The 19,218-nt window shown below is 39.0% G+C and overlaps 2 protein-coding genes across 2 annotated transcripts in view; one reads left to right on the forward strand and one right to left on the reverse strand.

Annotated features, from left to right (window-relative positions):
• The window catches only part of LOC149236052 (F-box/WD-40 repeat-containing protein At3g52030-like), a 344,460-nt gene that overhangs the window by 188,599 nt on the left and 136,643 nt on the right, over nt 1-19,218 (reverse strand).
• On the forward strand, nt 1,784-5,053 carry LOC149236053 (uncharacterized). The gene is made up of 2 exons (XM_089461499.1): nt 1,784-4,054; nt 4,172-5,053. The coding sequence occupies exons 1-2, from the start codon at nt 2,254-2,256 to the stop codon at nt 4,624-4,626; spliced, it is 2,256 nt and encodes a 751-aa protein (XP_089317625.1). The 5' UTR covers nt 1,784-2,253; the 3' UTR covers nt 4,627-5,053.

Here is a 19,218-nt window from a genome sequence, read left to right on the forward strand (position 1 = left end):
TAAACTAAAAATAACATTTTCGAATTGCTAAATTCATACTTAAAGGAAATTTGTTTTGGCTCCAAAATATTTCGAATTTAAAATTCAATTTTTCAAATTAATTTTGAAATTCAAATTATTTGGGTATGGTCAACTTCCCTCCTTTATGATCAAGTCAGCCCCCTACTAGAAGCCTCCATGCCTATATAAATAGGGCTCATTTGTCCTTCGTGGAGCATCAACTCATGATCTGAAATATCTATGCAAAATTCAAAGACTTGGTGTAGTCACAAGTAACCAAGGAGCAGGCCATTTTTGGAGACAGTTATGGGCACTTAAAGATTTATCGTTTCCTCTTGCTTCTTTGTTGGGGTTCTAAATCAATTTGTTGACTCAGAGGGTATTCATTTTGGCCAATCCAAGACTTATCTCTGTGATTCTATAGCCTAGTTCTGATCTACATTGCAGACTTTCCATGCTTGTTTGAAGTTGTGATTAAGGGAAAATTTCTATGCTGGAGCGGCACAAATTTTTGAAGAACATTAAGCATACTTACAGCAGGTTTTGGGCAAAGGTTTGGCCCTGTCTCCTGAAGTTTTTCTCGCTCACACATCTGAGGTGTCTCTGTGGCTTTTTGGCTACCTCAGAGGTCGAATTTTGGCTAGCTTTGAGGGTATACTTCTCTGAATTAGGGGTGTTACCCACCACCAGTAGGTGCCAAATATAGGAGAAAATTTTCCTGTAAATTTTACTTCAATCAGTAGCCAGTAGCCCCTTGCAACCACCAGATAGCTCGATGTGGCACCATTCTCTATCACCCCAGTCAACCATTGTGTGCTCTTGTCCATCTGTATGACCGTATGTTTGAAGGTGGGCCTTCCAAACTCGAAGGTATGACTTTTCATAATGCAATTGGTTGTTTATGCTTGATTTTCTTGGGCACAAATAGACATGGATTAGTAGGGGGATTTGGCAGAAAGCATGGGCGTAGACTGTACTCTTGTTCACTTTTCCCAACTTAGTGGTTAGTCTTGTATCCAAGTCTCGTGGGTTCTCCTCTATTGGCTATTAGCTTTAGCAGTGGCACTACACCAGAAACCCTAATTTTGGTTGCGCGGTCCCACTCCCCGACACCATATATCTCACTCCCTTCCACTCCACTCATTACAACCCTTTTTCACACTTCTCCCATCCAGAGCCACATTTGTCCATTGGGTCCACAAGGTGTTAGCCTCCCCCTCCCCTTGTCCACACTTTGGATCAAGCCTGGAATGATGCCCTAGAGGTGGATGCAGCTAAAAAGAAAGATAAAAAACATAATTTGGCCACTTATAACAAGAAATGTACCACAAAATGCAAAAGATGGTTGGGACATACAAATTTAGCATGCGGGCAAAATCCAAACATGAGCTCTACCCCCTATCACTATGGCCATCACCCTAGTTCCTAGGGCCCCCTGTGAGTGCCCCCTGCATCATTAAGGAACCCATGGTTGTCCCAACCCTAGGTGGGTGATGAACTGCCCAACCTTAAGGGGGTAATCACCAGTGTTTTACGAAACGGCCGGGTTGACTCCGAAACGGCCGTTTCGATCCGGGTTGAACAAAAAAATTTCAAAACGGCCCATTGACCCGGCTCGGTGACCGGGTCAGCTATGACCCGGCCGAGTCAGCCAATGACTCGGCCGGGTCACAGCTGACCCGGTCAACCCGGCTGGGTCACGTCAAAAAACGGCCGTACCGATTGGAACCGGCTGGGCAGCGCCGCAGCGATTTCACTTAAAAAAAATTACTTTTTTGCTGATTTGGAGCTGATTTAGTTAGGGTTTGTGGACATGAAAAGGTTTATGTGATTAGTTAAATGCATTTGGGGTCCATTTCCCCCTCCCAAACTCTATTTAAGACAGCCAAATGCTCTCATTTCACTCACAGCAGTCTTATGCATTTGAGTGAGAGTCTTCTTTGAGAGTTAGTGAGCAGTTCTTGAGCTTGTTTTGGAGCAGCAGTGAGGAGTCTTGGAGGAGCATTGTAGCTGGAGTGAGGAGCTTCTTGGGCAGCCATTTGGAGCAGCATTGAGGAGCTGATTTTTGGAGCAAGTTTGAGGAGGCAGTTTGTGCCTGGAGGTATTTTTTTCCACCTCTATAAATCTGTTTTTACTTATTAAATTTTAGGTGCATATAAAGATAGCTTAGAGAGTGTTTTTAGTCAAATAAATGAACATTGAATCAATTTTTATTTTTATTTTTCATTTTCAGATTGTTTTCCTAGTCAAAAAATGGCACCTAGAGCAAAAGATGCTGCTTGGGCATATGTTGAAATGGTTGATGATGAGATGTGTTGCAAGTTTTGCCATAGGAAAATTAAGTCAGGTCCTGGGGGGATTCATAGGCTGAAACAACACTTGGCAGGGATTAAAGGCAATATTACTGCATGTAAATCCCCCGAAATTGGGGAGATTAGAAAGACTTTGTTGGAAAGCTTTGAAAAATTTCAAGAAGAAAAGACTAGGCAAAAAGAGATACAGGCTGAAATTGGGAGGAAGAGGGAGATACAAAAAATGATGGCTGCCAACCCCCACTATGAGTTTGAGGGTTCTTCCTCTATCCCTCACACTGATGCATCAAACCCTTTCCGTTATGTTCCTCCCTCTTTTGCTTCTGTTCAAGATAAGGGAAAGGGTAGAATGAAGGGTGATGGGACTATCAAAAGTTTTTTCACTCACTCAGGCTCCTCTCCATCAGATGCACATGGTCCTGAAGTTAGTAAAGGTCTTTCTCAGCCCACTTTAGATGACCATTGGAAGAAAGAATTGAGGGAGATTGCTTGTGACTACATAGCTAGATGGTGGTATGATGCTGATATCCCCTTTAATGCTGCTCGTTCACCATATTATGAGCCTATGTTTGAGGCCATACATGCTGCTGGAAAAGGCTTCAAAGGCCCTACTATGCAAGAGCTAAGGGGGTTTCGTTTGCAGAAAGAAATTACATCAATTAATGAGTATTTGCAAGATTTCAAGGAATCATGGGCAAGAACAGGGTGTACCATCATGTCAGATGGATGGACTGATCAAAGAAACCGTACCATCATAAACTTTCTTGTCTTCTGCCCACAGGGAACCATGTTTTTAAAATCAGTTGATGCATCTGATAAGGTAAAAGATGGCCACTTGTTGTTTCAGCTATTGGATGAGGTTATTCAGGGTGTGGGGGTGGCTAATGTTGTTCAAATCATCACAGACAATGCCTCTAACTATGTTCTTGCTGGTAGACTGTTAGAGGAAAAACACAAGACCATCTTTTGGACCCCATGCGCTGCACATTGCATAGACCTCATGCTTGAGGATATTGGGAAATTAGATTGGGTCAGAAACACTGTAGATAATGCCAAAAGCATAACAAAATTTATCTACAATCATACACTGGTTTTGAGTATCATGAGGAAACACACTGGAGGCAAGGATATTATTAGGCCTGCCATCACTAGATTTGCTACACATTTTTTGACATTGCAATCTATGCTTTCCCAACATAGAAACTTGCAAAAGATGTTTTCCAGTGATGATTGGAATAATAGCAGTTGGTCTAACAAACCAGAAGGCAGAGAATTGAGAAGGAAAGTCCATGATGAAACTTTTTGGAGAAAGGCAACAGAGATTGTGAAGGTTGCTGAGCCACTAGTTAAGGTGTTGCGGTTGGTGGATGGGGAAAGGTTGGCTATGGGCTTCATTTATGAGGCTATGGATCAAGCAAAGGAGCAAATAAAGGCAGCATACAAGGATAGAGTGGCAAAGTATGGGCCCATTTGGGCAATCATTGATGAAAGATGGAACAATCAACTCCATCGCCCTATACATGCAGCTGGGTATTTTTTGAACCCACGGTATCATTATAAAGCTAAGGAGTCAGGAGCTTTGAGGGGGGAGGTCAGAGATGGACTGGTTGATTGCATTGAGCGCATGGTCCCATCGGAGTCTGATCAGCTACTGATACATCAGCAGGTCACATCCTTCAGCAATGCAACAGGTACCTTTGGGAAGAACCTAGCAAAGATTGCAAGAGAAGCAGATGAGCCAGGTAAACAAAAATTTCAATTTTCAATTTCTCAATTTCAAGTTAGATATAATTTGTAATTTTGTTGAGCTTCAGCCTTCATCTAACTCATAATTCATTACACTCCTATGTTTTTTGCAGCACAATGGTGGGAGGCCTTTGGTGGCCAGTGCCCTGAATTGCAAAGGTTTGCAATTCGTATTTTGAGTCAAACTTGCAGTGCATCTGGGTGTGAGCGCAATTGGTCTGTCTTTGAGAGGATTCACACAAAGAAGAGAAACCGTTTGGAGCAAAAACGGTTGAATGATCTAGTTTTTGTCCAATACAACCTTCGGCTCAGACGGAACCAATTGCTGAACAAAAGACCTGATTCAGATCCCATTGTGTTGGAAGACATTGATCCAACATCAGATTGGGTAGTGGAGAGTCGTCTACCAGAGTTTGATCCTGATGAGGATCTTGATGAAATTGATGTTGGAGATCCACTGCAGCGTGTTCAGTTGAATGCAGATCCCAATCCACCAGCCTCAGTCTCACAGCCAGCTAGTAGGACTCCAGTTGTAGGTGCTTCGCCTTCCTCTGCTCAGCCACGATAGAAGCGCAGCCGCATTTGTACTCTATCTCAGCTTGCATCTGCTTCACAGCCTAGTGGTACTGGTACTGGCACCACTTCTACAGTTGCAGTTGGAGACGATGATGATGAGGAGGAGCCATGGGGCTCCTTGTCTGGCTCTGATGATGATGATCCAGAGATTGGTCGAGATGATCTTGGCTCCTCTGGCAGTAGCCAGTAGCTACTAGCCTCCTTGGTTATTTGTATTTTGTTTTGACTCTTGAGTCTTTGATCATGTATGACACAGACAGACTACAGTTGACTATGTATTTACTATTGCCATTGGGTACACCGTACCATTTTGATATAATGGATTGGTTCATGAGCCTACTTTGATCATATGTTGTCTTCCATGTATATTATAATGTTGTGTGTTTGGAAACTTGAATGAAAATCTTTAAAATTATGTTTAAAATATTTAAAATTATGTTTTTTTATAAAAAAAATAAATATTTAATGTATTTTTTACAACGACCGAGTCATTGAAATCGAGCCGGCCGAGTCATTGCCGTTTCCGTTTCCGTTTCCGAGTCGATCCTCGACCGAGTCCGAATCCGAGTCCGTTTTGTAAAACATTGGTAATCACTACTTCATCATACACATCAATCTCTCATCTCCTAGAGCCCCGAGCAATAAAGAAAGGAAGATCAATAAAAGGCAAAAGGCATATGAATAAGCGTCGAAAACAAAGGTCGTTGTAACTCATGTACCATGCTTGCTCCCTCCTGCATCCATACACCCAATGTGTGAGCTTCCCTCGTTATAGCTACCCTTGTACCATGGCATGTTCATGGCTCAATGTTCATCTAAATTGACCTTGACATCTTCCCAACTACACGTAGAGGTAAACTGATCCATTTTTTTATCCAAAGGCTTGCTTGGTGTGTGCTTAAAGACTTGATCTTAATGAGTCATGAGTTGTCTTGAGTGATTTGAGGTTGAAGTAACCCTCCAATGATTAATAGAGGTCTTGTTGAAGAAATTGTAACTAGGTTCGTTCTTCATAATGACATGTAATTATGACTTATGTAAATGATGTAATAAAGAGAACAAAATTATTATTGTAAACTTGCTTCATGGGTTTCATGAGCAAGTGATTTTAGAATAATAGGATTTGTCATTTAGAAGTCTAGAATTAATGTCATGTATGAAGAGCTCTTCTTGAGCCTATGTTTAATGTATACAAGTCTATATAATTGTCTAGAAGCCCTCCAAAGACAAGCACAATCCCTCTTGAAGAAGTCGGCCTCCAAACAATAACAAAGAAAGTCAAGTCAGCTCACATATGGAGACACACCTGTTCAGCATGACAAGTCGACTTATTTATGATGGGCAACCACTATATATATGCAGCTAGGGTCACCACAGAAAGACAGATTTCGGACAAGCATCTTTGTGGTTTTCAGATGGGTACAGAGATGAAGTCTCGACCTCCCTGCAGTCTTGAAGATCTCTGTCTCGGCATACTAAACGCAGTCACAGTCTCGGCTTATGTGTGATGTGGAGGATCTAGGTGATCTCACAGTGATACCCTCTCGGCATACACTCTAGACACAGTCACAGTCTCGATATAGTTGTGATGAGGAGGATCTCGGTGTGGCATACATCCTAGACATAATCATGACCTTGGCATAGTTGTAATCATGATCTCAGTCATGATCTTGATGAAGACGTAAGTTACAAGGTCAAGATCATGATGAAGACCTTCATACAGTTCTCATATATATATATATATATATATATATATATATATATATGGAGATCTCATTGTTGTGATGAAGATCTCGATGAAGGTGCAACAGTGATGAAGATCTCAATGAAGGTGCAACAAGGGTGTAGCAATAATAAAGATCTCGGTGGTGTAGTAGTGAAGGCCTCGGTGATACAACAGTGATGACTTCAGTAGCAGTGATGATGATCTCAGCAATGACGAAGAAGAGGATTGGTGTCTTGGTCTTGGAGTGGCTAAATAGGTCAAGGGTCGTGGTCTTAGTATTCGTCAATTGAAATCTCTCTAAGAAGAATTTGTGCGGGTTTTCCTCTCAGAGAGTGAGAGGTTTTAGCCCTGGCAGAGAGCCAACATCTTGTGTTCTTGTCTCTTTTGTTTTTGGTATCTATTTGATGAAGTAAGTAATCACACTCTAATAATAACAAGAGAAGATTGTGCTAATGAGAAAAGGTAAAAAGTACCTCACAAGTAGTTATCGTTGTGAAAAGAATCTTATTAGCATAATTACCCTAGATTCTTCAACATGGTATCAGAGCTAAGGTGTTGAAGCTAAAGGAAGGGCAGCAAAGAGACATTCAAGGATCAAGTTTAAAGAAGGGCATCAAAGCAATTTGGAGGTTATCAAAGAAAAGGATCAAGATCTACATTAAAGAATCAAACCCTAATTTTGATCAAAACCTAGATCGAAGAAGCAGTCTACAACAGCAAGTGCTTTTGTTTCCGCGGTCATCATCAAAAGGCCACCAAAACCCTCATCAAGTTGTCTACAAAGCAAGGTAGCTCGAGGGACCTCAAAAACGAAGATCACATCGTCTTGAAAAAAATTGAAACCCTAGATACAGTGCTGATCTACACTACAAAAGAAGGCAAAGCATAGAGAAGGTAAGAAGGCATTGTCATCTTCAAGGTTATAAAAACAAGCAAGGCTCATCTCCCTGCCCTAGAAAAAAATCATTCAAAGAAGCAGTAAATCATCCTCATCAAAAGGAGCAACCTTTTCTATTGAAGAAAGGTTTTTTCATCTTCTTCAACCATCATCAAAGTAATCAAGTAGAAGAGTTCATCTTCACTTGCCAAGTAAGTATCTTTCATTCTATAATGAAGTTTGGTTAAATGACTTTGTGTTTGCAAGGAGATCTATAAATTGGTTGGGTGATCGAAATTTCTTGCATAAGAAAGGAGGATAGATATAGTCCCCGAAAGAATAGTCATTGATATCTATGGAAAAGTCTTTGAAGGTCAAGCATTATTTGAATGCATGTAAAAGGATCAAGGGACTCATAGGATTCTTATGAAATCAGTCAAAGGTCCTCTCATCCCTATGTAGCAAGAGAGGAGACAGAAAAGAGATATATGAAATGCTAGAAGATATATTCTCTGAAAATGCAGAAAAGAAGGTCGTATCACTTAGACCTGATCTACACAAAATTGAAGGTATCAAAGAATGAAGGGATATCTCCATAAGATCTCAATTGGAGATCTAGGAGAGAGGATAAGAAGATAATCATCATCATTCTAACTGATAAGCAAGGTAACAAATGTCCATAGACAAGAAGGTTACCTCATTCGACAACTTGTGGTCTCTATGCTAGATAGAAAAGACAAGTTGAAGGCAAAAGTGTTGAAGGTTAAAGGACTCAAACATTTGCAGAAAAAAGGGAATTTTGGTCCTCAAACAAGACAAAACAGTGTTATGGAAAGATTATGAAAAGAAAGCCCATATCACCAAAAAGATGGAGGAAGCTGAAGAAAAGGGCCAAGGAAAGAGGGAGTAAGAGATCTCTACTATGATTGAGATGAAATCCCTCACAAAAGGGTCCTCTCATAAGCGCCTAAATCTTTTTTTTATAGATATGACCACGATAATAAGATGCATTGTGGCATCATGGAAGCATTAGAAACAAAAGCTCGTAACATCACCATGGGAATCATGAAGGATAGAAGGAACAAAATCCATGGTAGTCAAACATGAAGGATATAGCTCTTGGGAACCTCATTGGACATTGAAGAAGTCATCCAGGACAAGGCTCATCATACATCAAGTCAAAAAGGAAACATCTGCCAGATGGGGATATGCAAGATCCTCAAGATTCTCTGATGGAATCCTCATTGGAGGGTTCACTAATCTAGAGAGGAAGCAAGTGTTTCATCAGGAACTCCAACTTATGGAATTCATGGGATGATGGTATGATGACATGAGAAATGAAGCAGATCAAGGGATTGAAGATCTTTTCAATCAAGGAAGCTGTTGAAAGAAGCCTAGATGACCTAAAGGTAAAATGAGGTATGTATGCTTGTATTTAATATTATAAAGTCATGTCATATGGTTGCAAGTAACATGGATCACTACTTCTATCTTGAGAAGCATGATCAAGGGAAAAGGATCTCCTCCTCTAAAAGAATGCAGGAAAGCATAAGTCACACTAGATGAAATCAACATAATATGTCCTCATATGAAGTATGAGGTGGTTGACTACGATTAACGAACTCTGATTGGAAGCTCCTAGTAATGGAATGTGTAAGGAAGGAAGACATCGTGAGATATGCAACCATGATGAATGCGATCAACATCGAAAAGACCAAGAAGATTTGACTAGGAAATCTCCCGGAAATATCTGAAGACTCTAATGGAAGTTTGAAAAAGATGTAGACCCTTAACAATGGATATCTTTAGGAGATGTGTCAACATGTATACAGGATGTTGATACCTACAGGAAGATGTCATGATGAAGAGCCATCTCATAAGGTACTATTTGATTTAATGTTATGTTTTTATTTCTTGAATAATATTAGGATGAGTTTATGCAGAGCTACTAGAACAAGAGTTGCAAGTGCAAGTACAACTAGCATTCATGTGGTGGATGGAAATTCTTGAAAGAAACATGATGAGGAAGAAGTAGCTAGATGACGAAGGTTCCAGATATGTATCAAGAAGGCCACTTTCCATGGAGAAAAGAATGACATGACGAACTAAGAAGGAAAGTGTTTGATTGTCGATGCCCTACGAAGAAAAAGCTCAACTGAATTTCATGACATCAAGGAAAGAAAGTGATCAAGCAACTGAAGGACCCACTAGAAGAAGTTGTTGATGAAAAAGGAGAGTCCCTAGCTGAGAGCGAGCTCTGACAAGTCCCTAACCAAGACGGAGCTTGGGCAAATTCCTAGTCAGAGGGAACTTGGGTACATTCCTTTACAGGAATAGGCTTGTCTTCCCTATTTGAGAGGGAGAGATAGACACAACATTCTTGTCTTCACTTGGGAAGAAAGAATGGAGGATAGGGTAATCATTTGGCATCCGATGCTCTTTAAGGATGTGTAGGGCATCCAAGATAAGAGTAGGCAAGAGGAATGATATTCTTTGAGGGCTAGGAACCCAGGATAAGAATAGTCCTAGAAGGTCATACTTAGTGAACAACCAGATGGGTATGTACATTGAGAGACAATGATGAAGGTGTTTATAGTCATTGGTCTCACCAACATTGTGTTCTGATCTAATGAGAGATAAAGTTGTCAGTCAAGGCCTTGCTAGGGAAACATTGTTGGTTACTATGATCTTGAAGATCTTTGTTTCGGCATACTAAATGCAGTCACAGTCTCCGCTTATGTGTGATGTGGAGGATATAGGTGATCTCACAGTGATACCCTCTCAGCATACACTCTAGACTCAGTCACAGTCTCAGTATAGTTGTGATGAGGATGATCTCGATGTGGCATACATCCTAGACACAATCATGACCTCAACATAGTTGTAATCATGATCTCAGTCATGATCTTGATTAAGATGTAAGTTACAAGGTCAAGATCATGATGAAGACTTCAGCACAGCTCTCATATATATATATATATATGGATGGAGATCTCATTGTTGTGATGAAGATCTCGATGAAGGTGCAGCAATGGTGTAGCAGTGATGAAGCTATCGGTGAAGGTGCAGCAATAATAAAGATCTCGGTGGTGCAGTAGTGAAGGCCTCAGTGATATATCCATTAGAGAACTTTTGAGGTCTAAAATGGTCCTCCTAAGAAAAATGTACAACCAAAATAAACTTCATAAGAACCAATAGGATTCAAGATGATGATGTCAACCATGGGGGATGATTCACCATTTTTTGGGTAAAAACACTAAAAACTAATAAAATAATAAAACTACTTTTTCAACTTGCATTTTTAACTTTTTCAACATTTTTCATGTTTTTCTTGTCTTTTTCAACTTGTATTTTCAACTTTTTCAACATTTTTCATGTATTTCTCATTTTTCTTGTAGTAGGGTCCATCGAAAGTATGCAACATGGGTACTCTTTGGATGAGGAATCAAATTCTACATCCAACGTGTGTTCCTACTCGAAATTTGAGTAAACCCATAGGGAGAGAAGTTGAAAAAATAGTTTTTCTTTTTTCCCTCTAAAATTTGATGATGTAATCTAATCTTATTTTATTATTTCCACTATTATTTTATAATTTCCTTTGGAGGCCCATTTTAGACCTTAAAATTCCCCTAATGAGTGATGACTTCAGTGGCAGTGATGATGATCTCCACAATGACGAAGAAGAGGATTGGTTTCTTGGTCTTGGAGTGGCTAAATAGGTCAAGGGTCATGGTCTTGGTATTTGTCAATTGGAATCTCTATAAGAAGAATTTGTGCAACTTTTTCTCTCAAAGACTGAGAGGTTTTCGCCCCGCCAGAGAGCCAACATCATGTGTTCTTGTCTCTTTTGTTTTTGGTAACTATTTAATGAAGTACGTAAACACACTCTAATAATAACAAGAGATGATTGTGCTAATAAGAAAAGGTAAAAAGGACCTCACAAGTAGTTATCATCATGAGAAGAATCTTATTAACATAATTGACCTAGATTCTTCAGCAGGTCCAACATTAAATTGCCTCGCCTCAATACTTCCATAAATTTCTCCACAAGGCTCCAATATCTCCCTTTGGAAGTTCGACTTGGTCCCTTTGCTTGAAATAAGATATTTTCTTCCTTCTTCGTCGTAACTTGCCTTTTAATTTGAAGCAACTAACTTTACTTCAATTTCCAACCTTGACTTGGTCCAAAAGTTCCTTTGACTTAGTGAGGAAGGCTCTCCTAGCCTCCACACAAGTGGTTGACCCAGTGTTTCAAGAACCGTCCCCCCCCCCACGCACCAAACCTCGGAACCACGCATTGTGTGGAACCACGACTAAAGCACCTTTGGAACTGCACTTCAAACTAGATTTGCACAGTTCCTGAAATTTTGGAATCGCTATGTGATGAGCCGTGCTTCGTGGACACTCCCTAGGTACTCACTTGATGCTCCCTAGATGCTTCCTAGATGCTCCCTAATGGTAATGTTAAATTCTTAAAGTAAAAGTGTTACTTAAATTTTAACATTACCATTAATTGATTCAAGATGTTTGAGAGTGGTGCCAACCTCATTGGACTTCATATGGAGTAAATAGATTTTCATATCTCATTCAAACTTTAGCAGACTTAACAATTTTCAGAATTTCAAGATCAATCTGATTGTGACATTTCATTAGATTCTATCATGTATGAGGATATGTGATTGGCATTTAATCAAGAGCACCAAGCCCTATATGTACCCTAGTGTTGGTCGAGTTGATTGTTGAACTCCTTTGTCATGGCCTTAGCAAAAATGTACCCTTCACTCAAGCCAAAATCATTGATCAGGCATGTTAAGCTTTTTCTACAATATTTTAAGGCTTGAATTAGGCAGTTTGATAAAATTGGGCGACATTGACTAATGTCCCTAGAGAATCGAGGTAGAGGAAAAGGCTAGACAAGAGGAGAAGAATGAAGGATGACACCAGAGATGAGGATCTTGATATAGTCATGATGGAACATTCTTTGTGAAGGAGTGGTGGAACATGCATGGCAATGCTTCCCCACAACTACAACATTTGGTGACATGGGTGCTTTCACAAATGGTGAAAAATTCTTCTATAGAGAGGTGTGTAGCAACTAGCTCATTTTGGTTGTAGATGGACTATTTTTTAAACATAACTATTTGGTTAAGTTACTGTTGACAATTGATAGATAACCTGTTTCATTCCATAAGTAATGGCCTACTTTCTATTATATGACTTAAAAGTTTGTATGTTTGTTTGTAATTGATAGAATCTAGATTTTAGGTGGTTGATGCTCAAATAATAAATCATTAATTTACTATGGATGCCATTTCTATCATGATTTATGTCCAAGTATGCATGCTTTCATATATTCTACAACTAATTTGGCATTGTAGATTTTTTTCTTATAAATACAATAACATATATATAGTAGATGCTTCAAAAGTGCTTTTATTCTGATGATTTTTGGAAAATGAAACTTTTGATGCTTTGCTTCCAAAAAGCATACCCACTTTGCCCCTATTTCATGCAACACTAGGCCAACCCCAAGAAAAGTGACCCCTAGTGTAGATCCCCAATGCCCTTGCTGATATGAAGATTTTGGAACATGGATTCTCTTGTAAAAAATTTGTAAATGACTTTCAACTGCTCACTTCCCCATTTGACCAAGATTTGACCTCCAAAAGCCTCTCAACTTCACACACATGGCACAAAAAGACGAATCCCATTTGACTAAGCATAGCTTCCTTCTAGATCATTATTTCTAAAAAAAATCCACGTGGCATGGCACAAAGAAATTTTGCTGATCAATCTAAGCATTTCTTGACCAAGCACCCTGAGAATCTATGCATTGGGATCTGCAAACTGTTGTGGGCACTGTAAACTATTGGAAAATGTGAGACTGCCATGATGAAGAACTATGACAAGATAAAGACACCAAAGCCAAGGAATGCCTACAAACTCAATAATACAACCATTTGGGCAACAAATAGATGTGTCGAGATCAAGGGGAAGTGAAGTGAAATGTACAATAAGCAATTACCTTTACAAGGCTAGACACCAAGTGCTCCCATAAATCATGAGTGCATTACCAACCCATAATGCCTCATTACCACCCCAAGACATAAGAATTCCCATGAAGGCAGGGAGCTACTACCCACCAAGGGGATGTCAACAATGCCAAAAAACCAAGCACCATGAAGATGAAGCTAAGAGGACTATCCAATGACTGTCCACCATCAGGGATTTAAGACACACTCTCGCATAATCATAATCTCACAAGGCTTTACAGGGCTTTGGATTTGCATTTCTTTGGCTTACAATGGTGTTTCCAAAAATGATTATATGCATATGTATGTTGGAAATACTGAGAGGGGGGTGAATCAGTGTATCTTAGCAATTAGCACTTTTTAATCCTTTTCAAAGCATTAGTTATTATTAGTGTTCTTCTTCAACAATTATAAACAATAATCAATAGTAAACAACACCATACAACAATGCAAGAAGATAAAACAATAGACACATATTTTTAGGTGGAAAACCCCCTCCGGGTCAAAAACCACCGAATGCTTCTCTAGTAATTGTTTTCTTCTCTCTTTAAAAGAATTATTAATTACATCAAGATTTCAACTAAAACTGAGTGATGCATCAACCCCTGAATTCGCAGACCACATCCTGTAGGACGCTACTAAACCCTAATATCTTGTTGTAACCAGAACGACGCCCCAAAGCCCTATAGATCAGGCCACAACCTGATGAGTTCCCCAACACTTTGTTTACCAGTTGCTATCAGAAAGGATGCGTCATTGCCCTGTTAATTTATCAACCACAACTGAATGGATGCCACAACACCTTGTGCAAGCCAAAACATTCCCTAGCACCACCCTGCCGCCCTGAAGTGTTCTCAAGCCACAACCTAAAGGTGACTCCAATCACCTAAAATAGTCGATAGATCACGTTTCACAATTTTCACACTAGATCCCCTGTACTATTAATCAATGTAAAATAGTTGTAAGAAAGATGTAGAATAAATGTTGAATCCTGGTAAGTGTTGATCACTATTCCCACAAATTGATCACTGCACAATGCTACACATCAAGCTATCACTGTTCAATTGCACATCATTGTCACTACACATTGTATATCACTATCACTACAAATCACTACACAATTGTTGGCTATCACTGTGTGTCACTGCTCATAGATAAATAGTCATCAATGCACAACCACTGTCAGGTTGCACTCTATGCTACAACAATCTAGAACTGCTATCAAATAGTGACACAAACTCAGGTCCCTCAGGTCATCCCTATGACCTGCCTCTAATGCTCTCAAATTTTGCCCTTGGAGAGCTACCAGCATACGTAAACACTCTTATTTATTTGATCAAACCCTGTTGTCCATCTTTACGTCAGTTTGTACAACTGGATGATATTGCCTTCTACACTTGTTGTAGATAACATCTATTGTTATTCATTTAATAAGTCATAATCAAAGTGTCAATACACAGTTGTCACTATCTCGATTACAAATATCATATTGATAACATAATGTCACTGTCACCTCACTGAATTGTCAAGGTATCTTAAGTCAACTGACAATCACAAAGAGAGTTACTATAAAATTGTTTTCTTAGGATACTCACAAGGATCTATCGAGTCAAGTCAATATAAAGTCACAACTCACAAATGTGATAATGTTTAGGACATATTTATGTATCAAGTAAATTGTCAGCCACCAAGAGAGATATTACACCAAGGTTGTCTTCTTAAGATACTTACAGGAATATGTCATTTATCAAGTCAAGTTTGCACAAAGTCACAAGTGTCATATTGGTGAATGTCAAGTCAATGTCATCAAAAGGTCACTGTCATGATTGTCTATTGTCACAACTTATATATCAAGTCATCAATTCACTGTTAAGGTCACTTGATAGTCTTAGTTTATGTGTGGCTTGAATTAGGTCGGTTTGATTGTACGCATATGTGTAAATATATTCACAAGGTTGAATACTTCTACAGAACTTCAAATGTGCTACACCAAGGTTGTCTTCTTAAGATACTTACAGGAATATGTCATTTATCAAGTCAACACAAAGTCACAAGTGTCATACCGGTGAATGTCAAGTCAATGTCATCAAAAGGTCATTGTCAAGGTTGTCTATAGTCACAACTTATATATCATGTCATCGTTTCACTGTTAAGGTCACTTTATTGGCTTAGTTTATTTGTGGCTTGAATTAGGTCGGTTTGCTTGTAAGCATATGTATAAATATATTCACAAGGTTGAATACTTTTGCAGAACTTCAAATGTGTTATTCAACTGTTCCTTAGAGCCGTGGTTTTAGATGTTACCCTAGGCCAAATGCCTCAACAACACACAAAAGAATATGTTGATTGATTTAAGCCTTAGACAAGTCGCTTATGCAACCACCTTGTGCTCAAAAAATGGGTTGCAAATACTTTAGAAACAAACAATTTTATGCACAAAAACTCTCATGTTCAAGACCGTAGGTCTAGCTATACCAATTGATACTCTTTGCTTGATTTGAGGAGGAGAGCCAAAATTATTGAGATGGAAGAAACAAACTATTTCAAGTGAACGAGATCAAACTCTTCAAAAAACTCTTCACTGTACTTTACAATCTTCTGCGTTGTAAAGTCTTATATTTTAAGGGTGGTTCATGGACACTGGGTGACCGCTACATCCACAGGAAAAACCAGGCAGATCAACCCAAAGGGATCTACCCGCCGGCCAAACAAGCAGGGCCTAACCCTAAGGGCATCGAGGAGATTTGACCCCGTGACCTCCCAACTGGCAAGGTACTTAGCAACAAGAACTCGACCAACTGAGCTAACCCTTAGGGCTTTGTAAAGTCTTATATTATCAACAAGTGAAAACCAAAAGTTGCACAAGAAGTATAACAATGTTCCACGTGTTTGTTTGCAATTCACTTTAGTTCCACACTTGCCTTTAGAGGAAAGATCGAGACCTTTTTTTGACAATTATAGACTTCTAACCAAGCCCTAATAGGAAACCCTAGGTTGAAAGTGCAAGAGAAATATTTTGACTTACCTCTTTACTGCCCAAGTTGCCTTAAGAAGAAAAACTCTAAACTGCATCAGAATTTTTCATTAGTCTGCGTCAAGTAGGACGAAAATTCCCTCTCAAGGTAGACGAAAATTTCAGAGCCAAAATGTGAGATGGTTGTTGAGATGTTATGTCCTGGAGAGGTGTCTTGATTCTTCTTTTATAGACATATGAATGGATTAGAGAGGGGCTTCGTGTAAGTATTGGAGGAGGCCTTTTAGGAAATGTAAACATTATTTATTGTTGTAATTCATTTAGTTTGAATTATATGTCAACTTAGACCCTAAGCAAAGCCCATGTACCCTTTATAATTAGGAATTAAGTTAGTCAAGGGTTGACTTGTCCACTCAATAGAATAAATAACCCTTAATAACCTTATTTAAATATTTGTTTTAAGGATTATGCCTAGAAATATTTTTAATTCTACTAGAATTTGAAATCAACGATTGGCTTAGTGCATATGGTCCTACCTAGGTTATGAAGTCAATGATTGGTTTATTGCCTTTGGTTCTTGAAGTTATGTAACTTATACGTGGTGAGATTACGATGATAAACAATGTTATATATTGACAACCGTAGGAGGAGCTATCATGTCACTACTCCTTGGATTTTTAGCCCAAAAACTGGGGTTACCAACTTCAATGGTGAATATCTCTCAAACCATGAGGCCTCTCGGGGTGTACCACATATCAACAGAAACATATTTTCGAGGAAAATCTAATGACATAGCTCTTTGACCCAAACTCAATGATTTGTCCTACCAAAACCCTTGACAATGTCAAGGTACATCCTCAGTCCAGGAAACCCAAACCCTAGGACTTGGGTTTTCAACCATCCAACAGTATAGCTGCCATTTTGATGTAATCCGACAATTACTAAGAAGTTTTCATTAACCATTTGACATCAATGATTGATGTTTTTAGTCAAAGTCAAACCCAGTCAACTTCATGGGTTGGCATCAATGACAATACATCCAACAATGTATCCCTGCTAAAAGAGGGGTGCCACGCCCTCTTCAGAATTTCAATAAGATAGGACCTCTTGCATACATGCTTGCACTGCCTACTATTGTAAGTGCATAATGTGTTTCATGTGTCATTATTGAAAAACTATGTGTGTGACCCTAACCATTTCATTTATTGGACTTTGATTCAAGTAGCAAAGGAGACTTCTAGGTACAACAAATGTGCATATTAGACAGGAAGGTCACTATGCTCAAGAATAGAGTTACAAGGCAAGCAAAGGTCCAACAGACCTGCTACAACACTAAAGAGGACAAAAGAAGGGGGGCACTGACTCCACAAAAGTGGCAAGACAAGGGGGCTTAAGTAGACTAAGGAAAGGAACTTAGTCAGGGAGTTACCCCAAAGTCTTGCAAAACATAATTATCTCCCTTGATTATTAACTAATTAATGTTTAACTAAGCCTTGGGGTGTCAGTGCTTGAAGGAGATAAGCCCCTTCACACCATGCCACTAAAAGTATTACCTTTGTCATGCAAGAAAATTATTATTATTCAGTTTTGAAAGTTCACGACAGAAGTTCACAAGTTGATTTATGTTCAATTATCAGAGAGTTGAACTTATCAGAAAATGGGAATTCATTTTGCAGATTGTTCTTCATTTAGGTAACTAGAGAAACTGTCCTTGAACGATTGTTGTGTGTATACTGAATTCAAATTATGAAAGCTACAAAAATGAAATAAGAATTGCGATTGTACAAAAATGATAATGGGCATCACTGAGGGAATTAGACACAGTTGATAATTCCTAGGAATTTTGACAGTAAGATTACCTAGCCAACCTGTGCTAGAGCCATATAGGGAAGTGGGATAGCCTAAAAGAAGCTACAAAGCAGAGAAGGGGATTCCATTCCATAGACTGTGTGAGCTGATGGGGAAGAGGATTATGGATTGGAAATTGCCGTAGGTGTAATTAATGACTGTGAACCTAGGTATTAGACTGTGAGAAGAGAAATTAGAGCCGGCCATAGGAAAAGTGTGCCCCTCGTGGATTCACAGCCTTGGCTTGGGCTGGCTTCTGTTGCAGAGAAAACTGGTGTAGCAGGGAGCCTATGGTTGGGTGGAACGTCTGTCTTCTGTAGCCAGTTGTTGGACAATTCCAAAGAGATAAGTGTTTCTAAATGTACCTATGAATTGTGTTGAATTACTACTGAATTGTTATGGTTTATGTCATGGCTGAATTAATTTTCAATTTGTTCTTCTGATTGTTTATGTTAGACTATATTCACAATTTATGGTTTCATGAATAATTGAATGGTTGCATTGGGGTTGCATAAATCTGTAGTGTCACACCTGCTTAAAGTAAATAGTTAATAGAAAAACAAGGAGTTTGGTTGCTTAGTAAATTGGTGTGAATTTCAATGGATAAAAGAAGTACACTGTAGCCTTGAAGTGGACAGAGGGTATTGGATACATTAGAAAAAAACAGTGATTAATAAACATGAGAGAAAAAAGTACACAATATAATACGATTTAAGATGGAATCTTGTACTTTTTATTGCCCTTAAAGGGAGACAGCAGATTATGCTAAAATCTATGTTTTATATATGGTCAATTTGTGAGTGTAAAATAAGTACAAGGTACAACCAGTTGTGCATTAGTATACCATCATCCAGTACTGCAATGGTCAACCAAAACATGGCCTAGAAGGGGTCTAATACCTATCAGCAAAGACAAAAATTTAAACATATCCAACTTTGCACATGGTCAGAGGCAGCTCATTGAACACATGTTAAAATCAACATGGAATTTGTACATCCGAATATCTATATGATGCAATGTTGCGAAAATCGCGATCAGGATCAAATCAGCGAGGGGAAAAAATCGGAAAAAATCGTAAAAATCAGGAAAAAAATCGTTAAATACAAAAATATTCATTTTTTCAATTT

Source organism: Pinus tabuliformis, chromosome 8 (assembly GCF_031772625.1).
Source record: "Pinus tabuliformis cultivar Carrire ecotype Pingquan chromosome 8, CPIR1, whole genome shotgun sequence".
Taxonomy (NCBI): Eukaryota; Viridiplantae; Streptophyta; class Pinopsida; order Pinales; family Pinaceae; genus Pinus; species Pinus tabuliformis.

Excerpts from the sequence above, each read along its gene's own strand:
- LOC149236053 (XM_089461499.1), top strand. The coding sequence starts at position 2,254 with ATGGCACCTAGAGCAAAAGATGCTGCTTGGGCATATGTTGAAATGGTT. Across the intron at positions 4,055-4,171 it reads AAGAGAAGCAGATGAGCCAG|CACAATGGTGGGAGGCCTTT; the intron begins GTAAACAAAAAT and ends TGTTTTTTGCAG.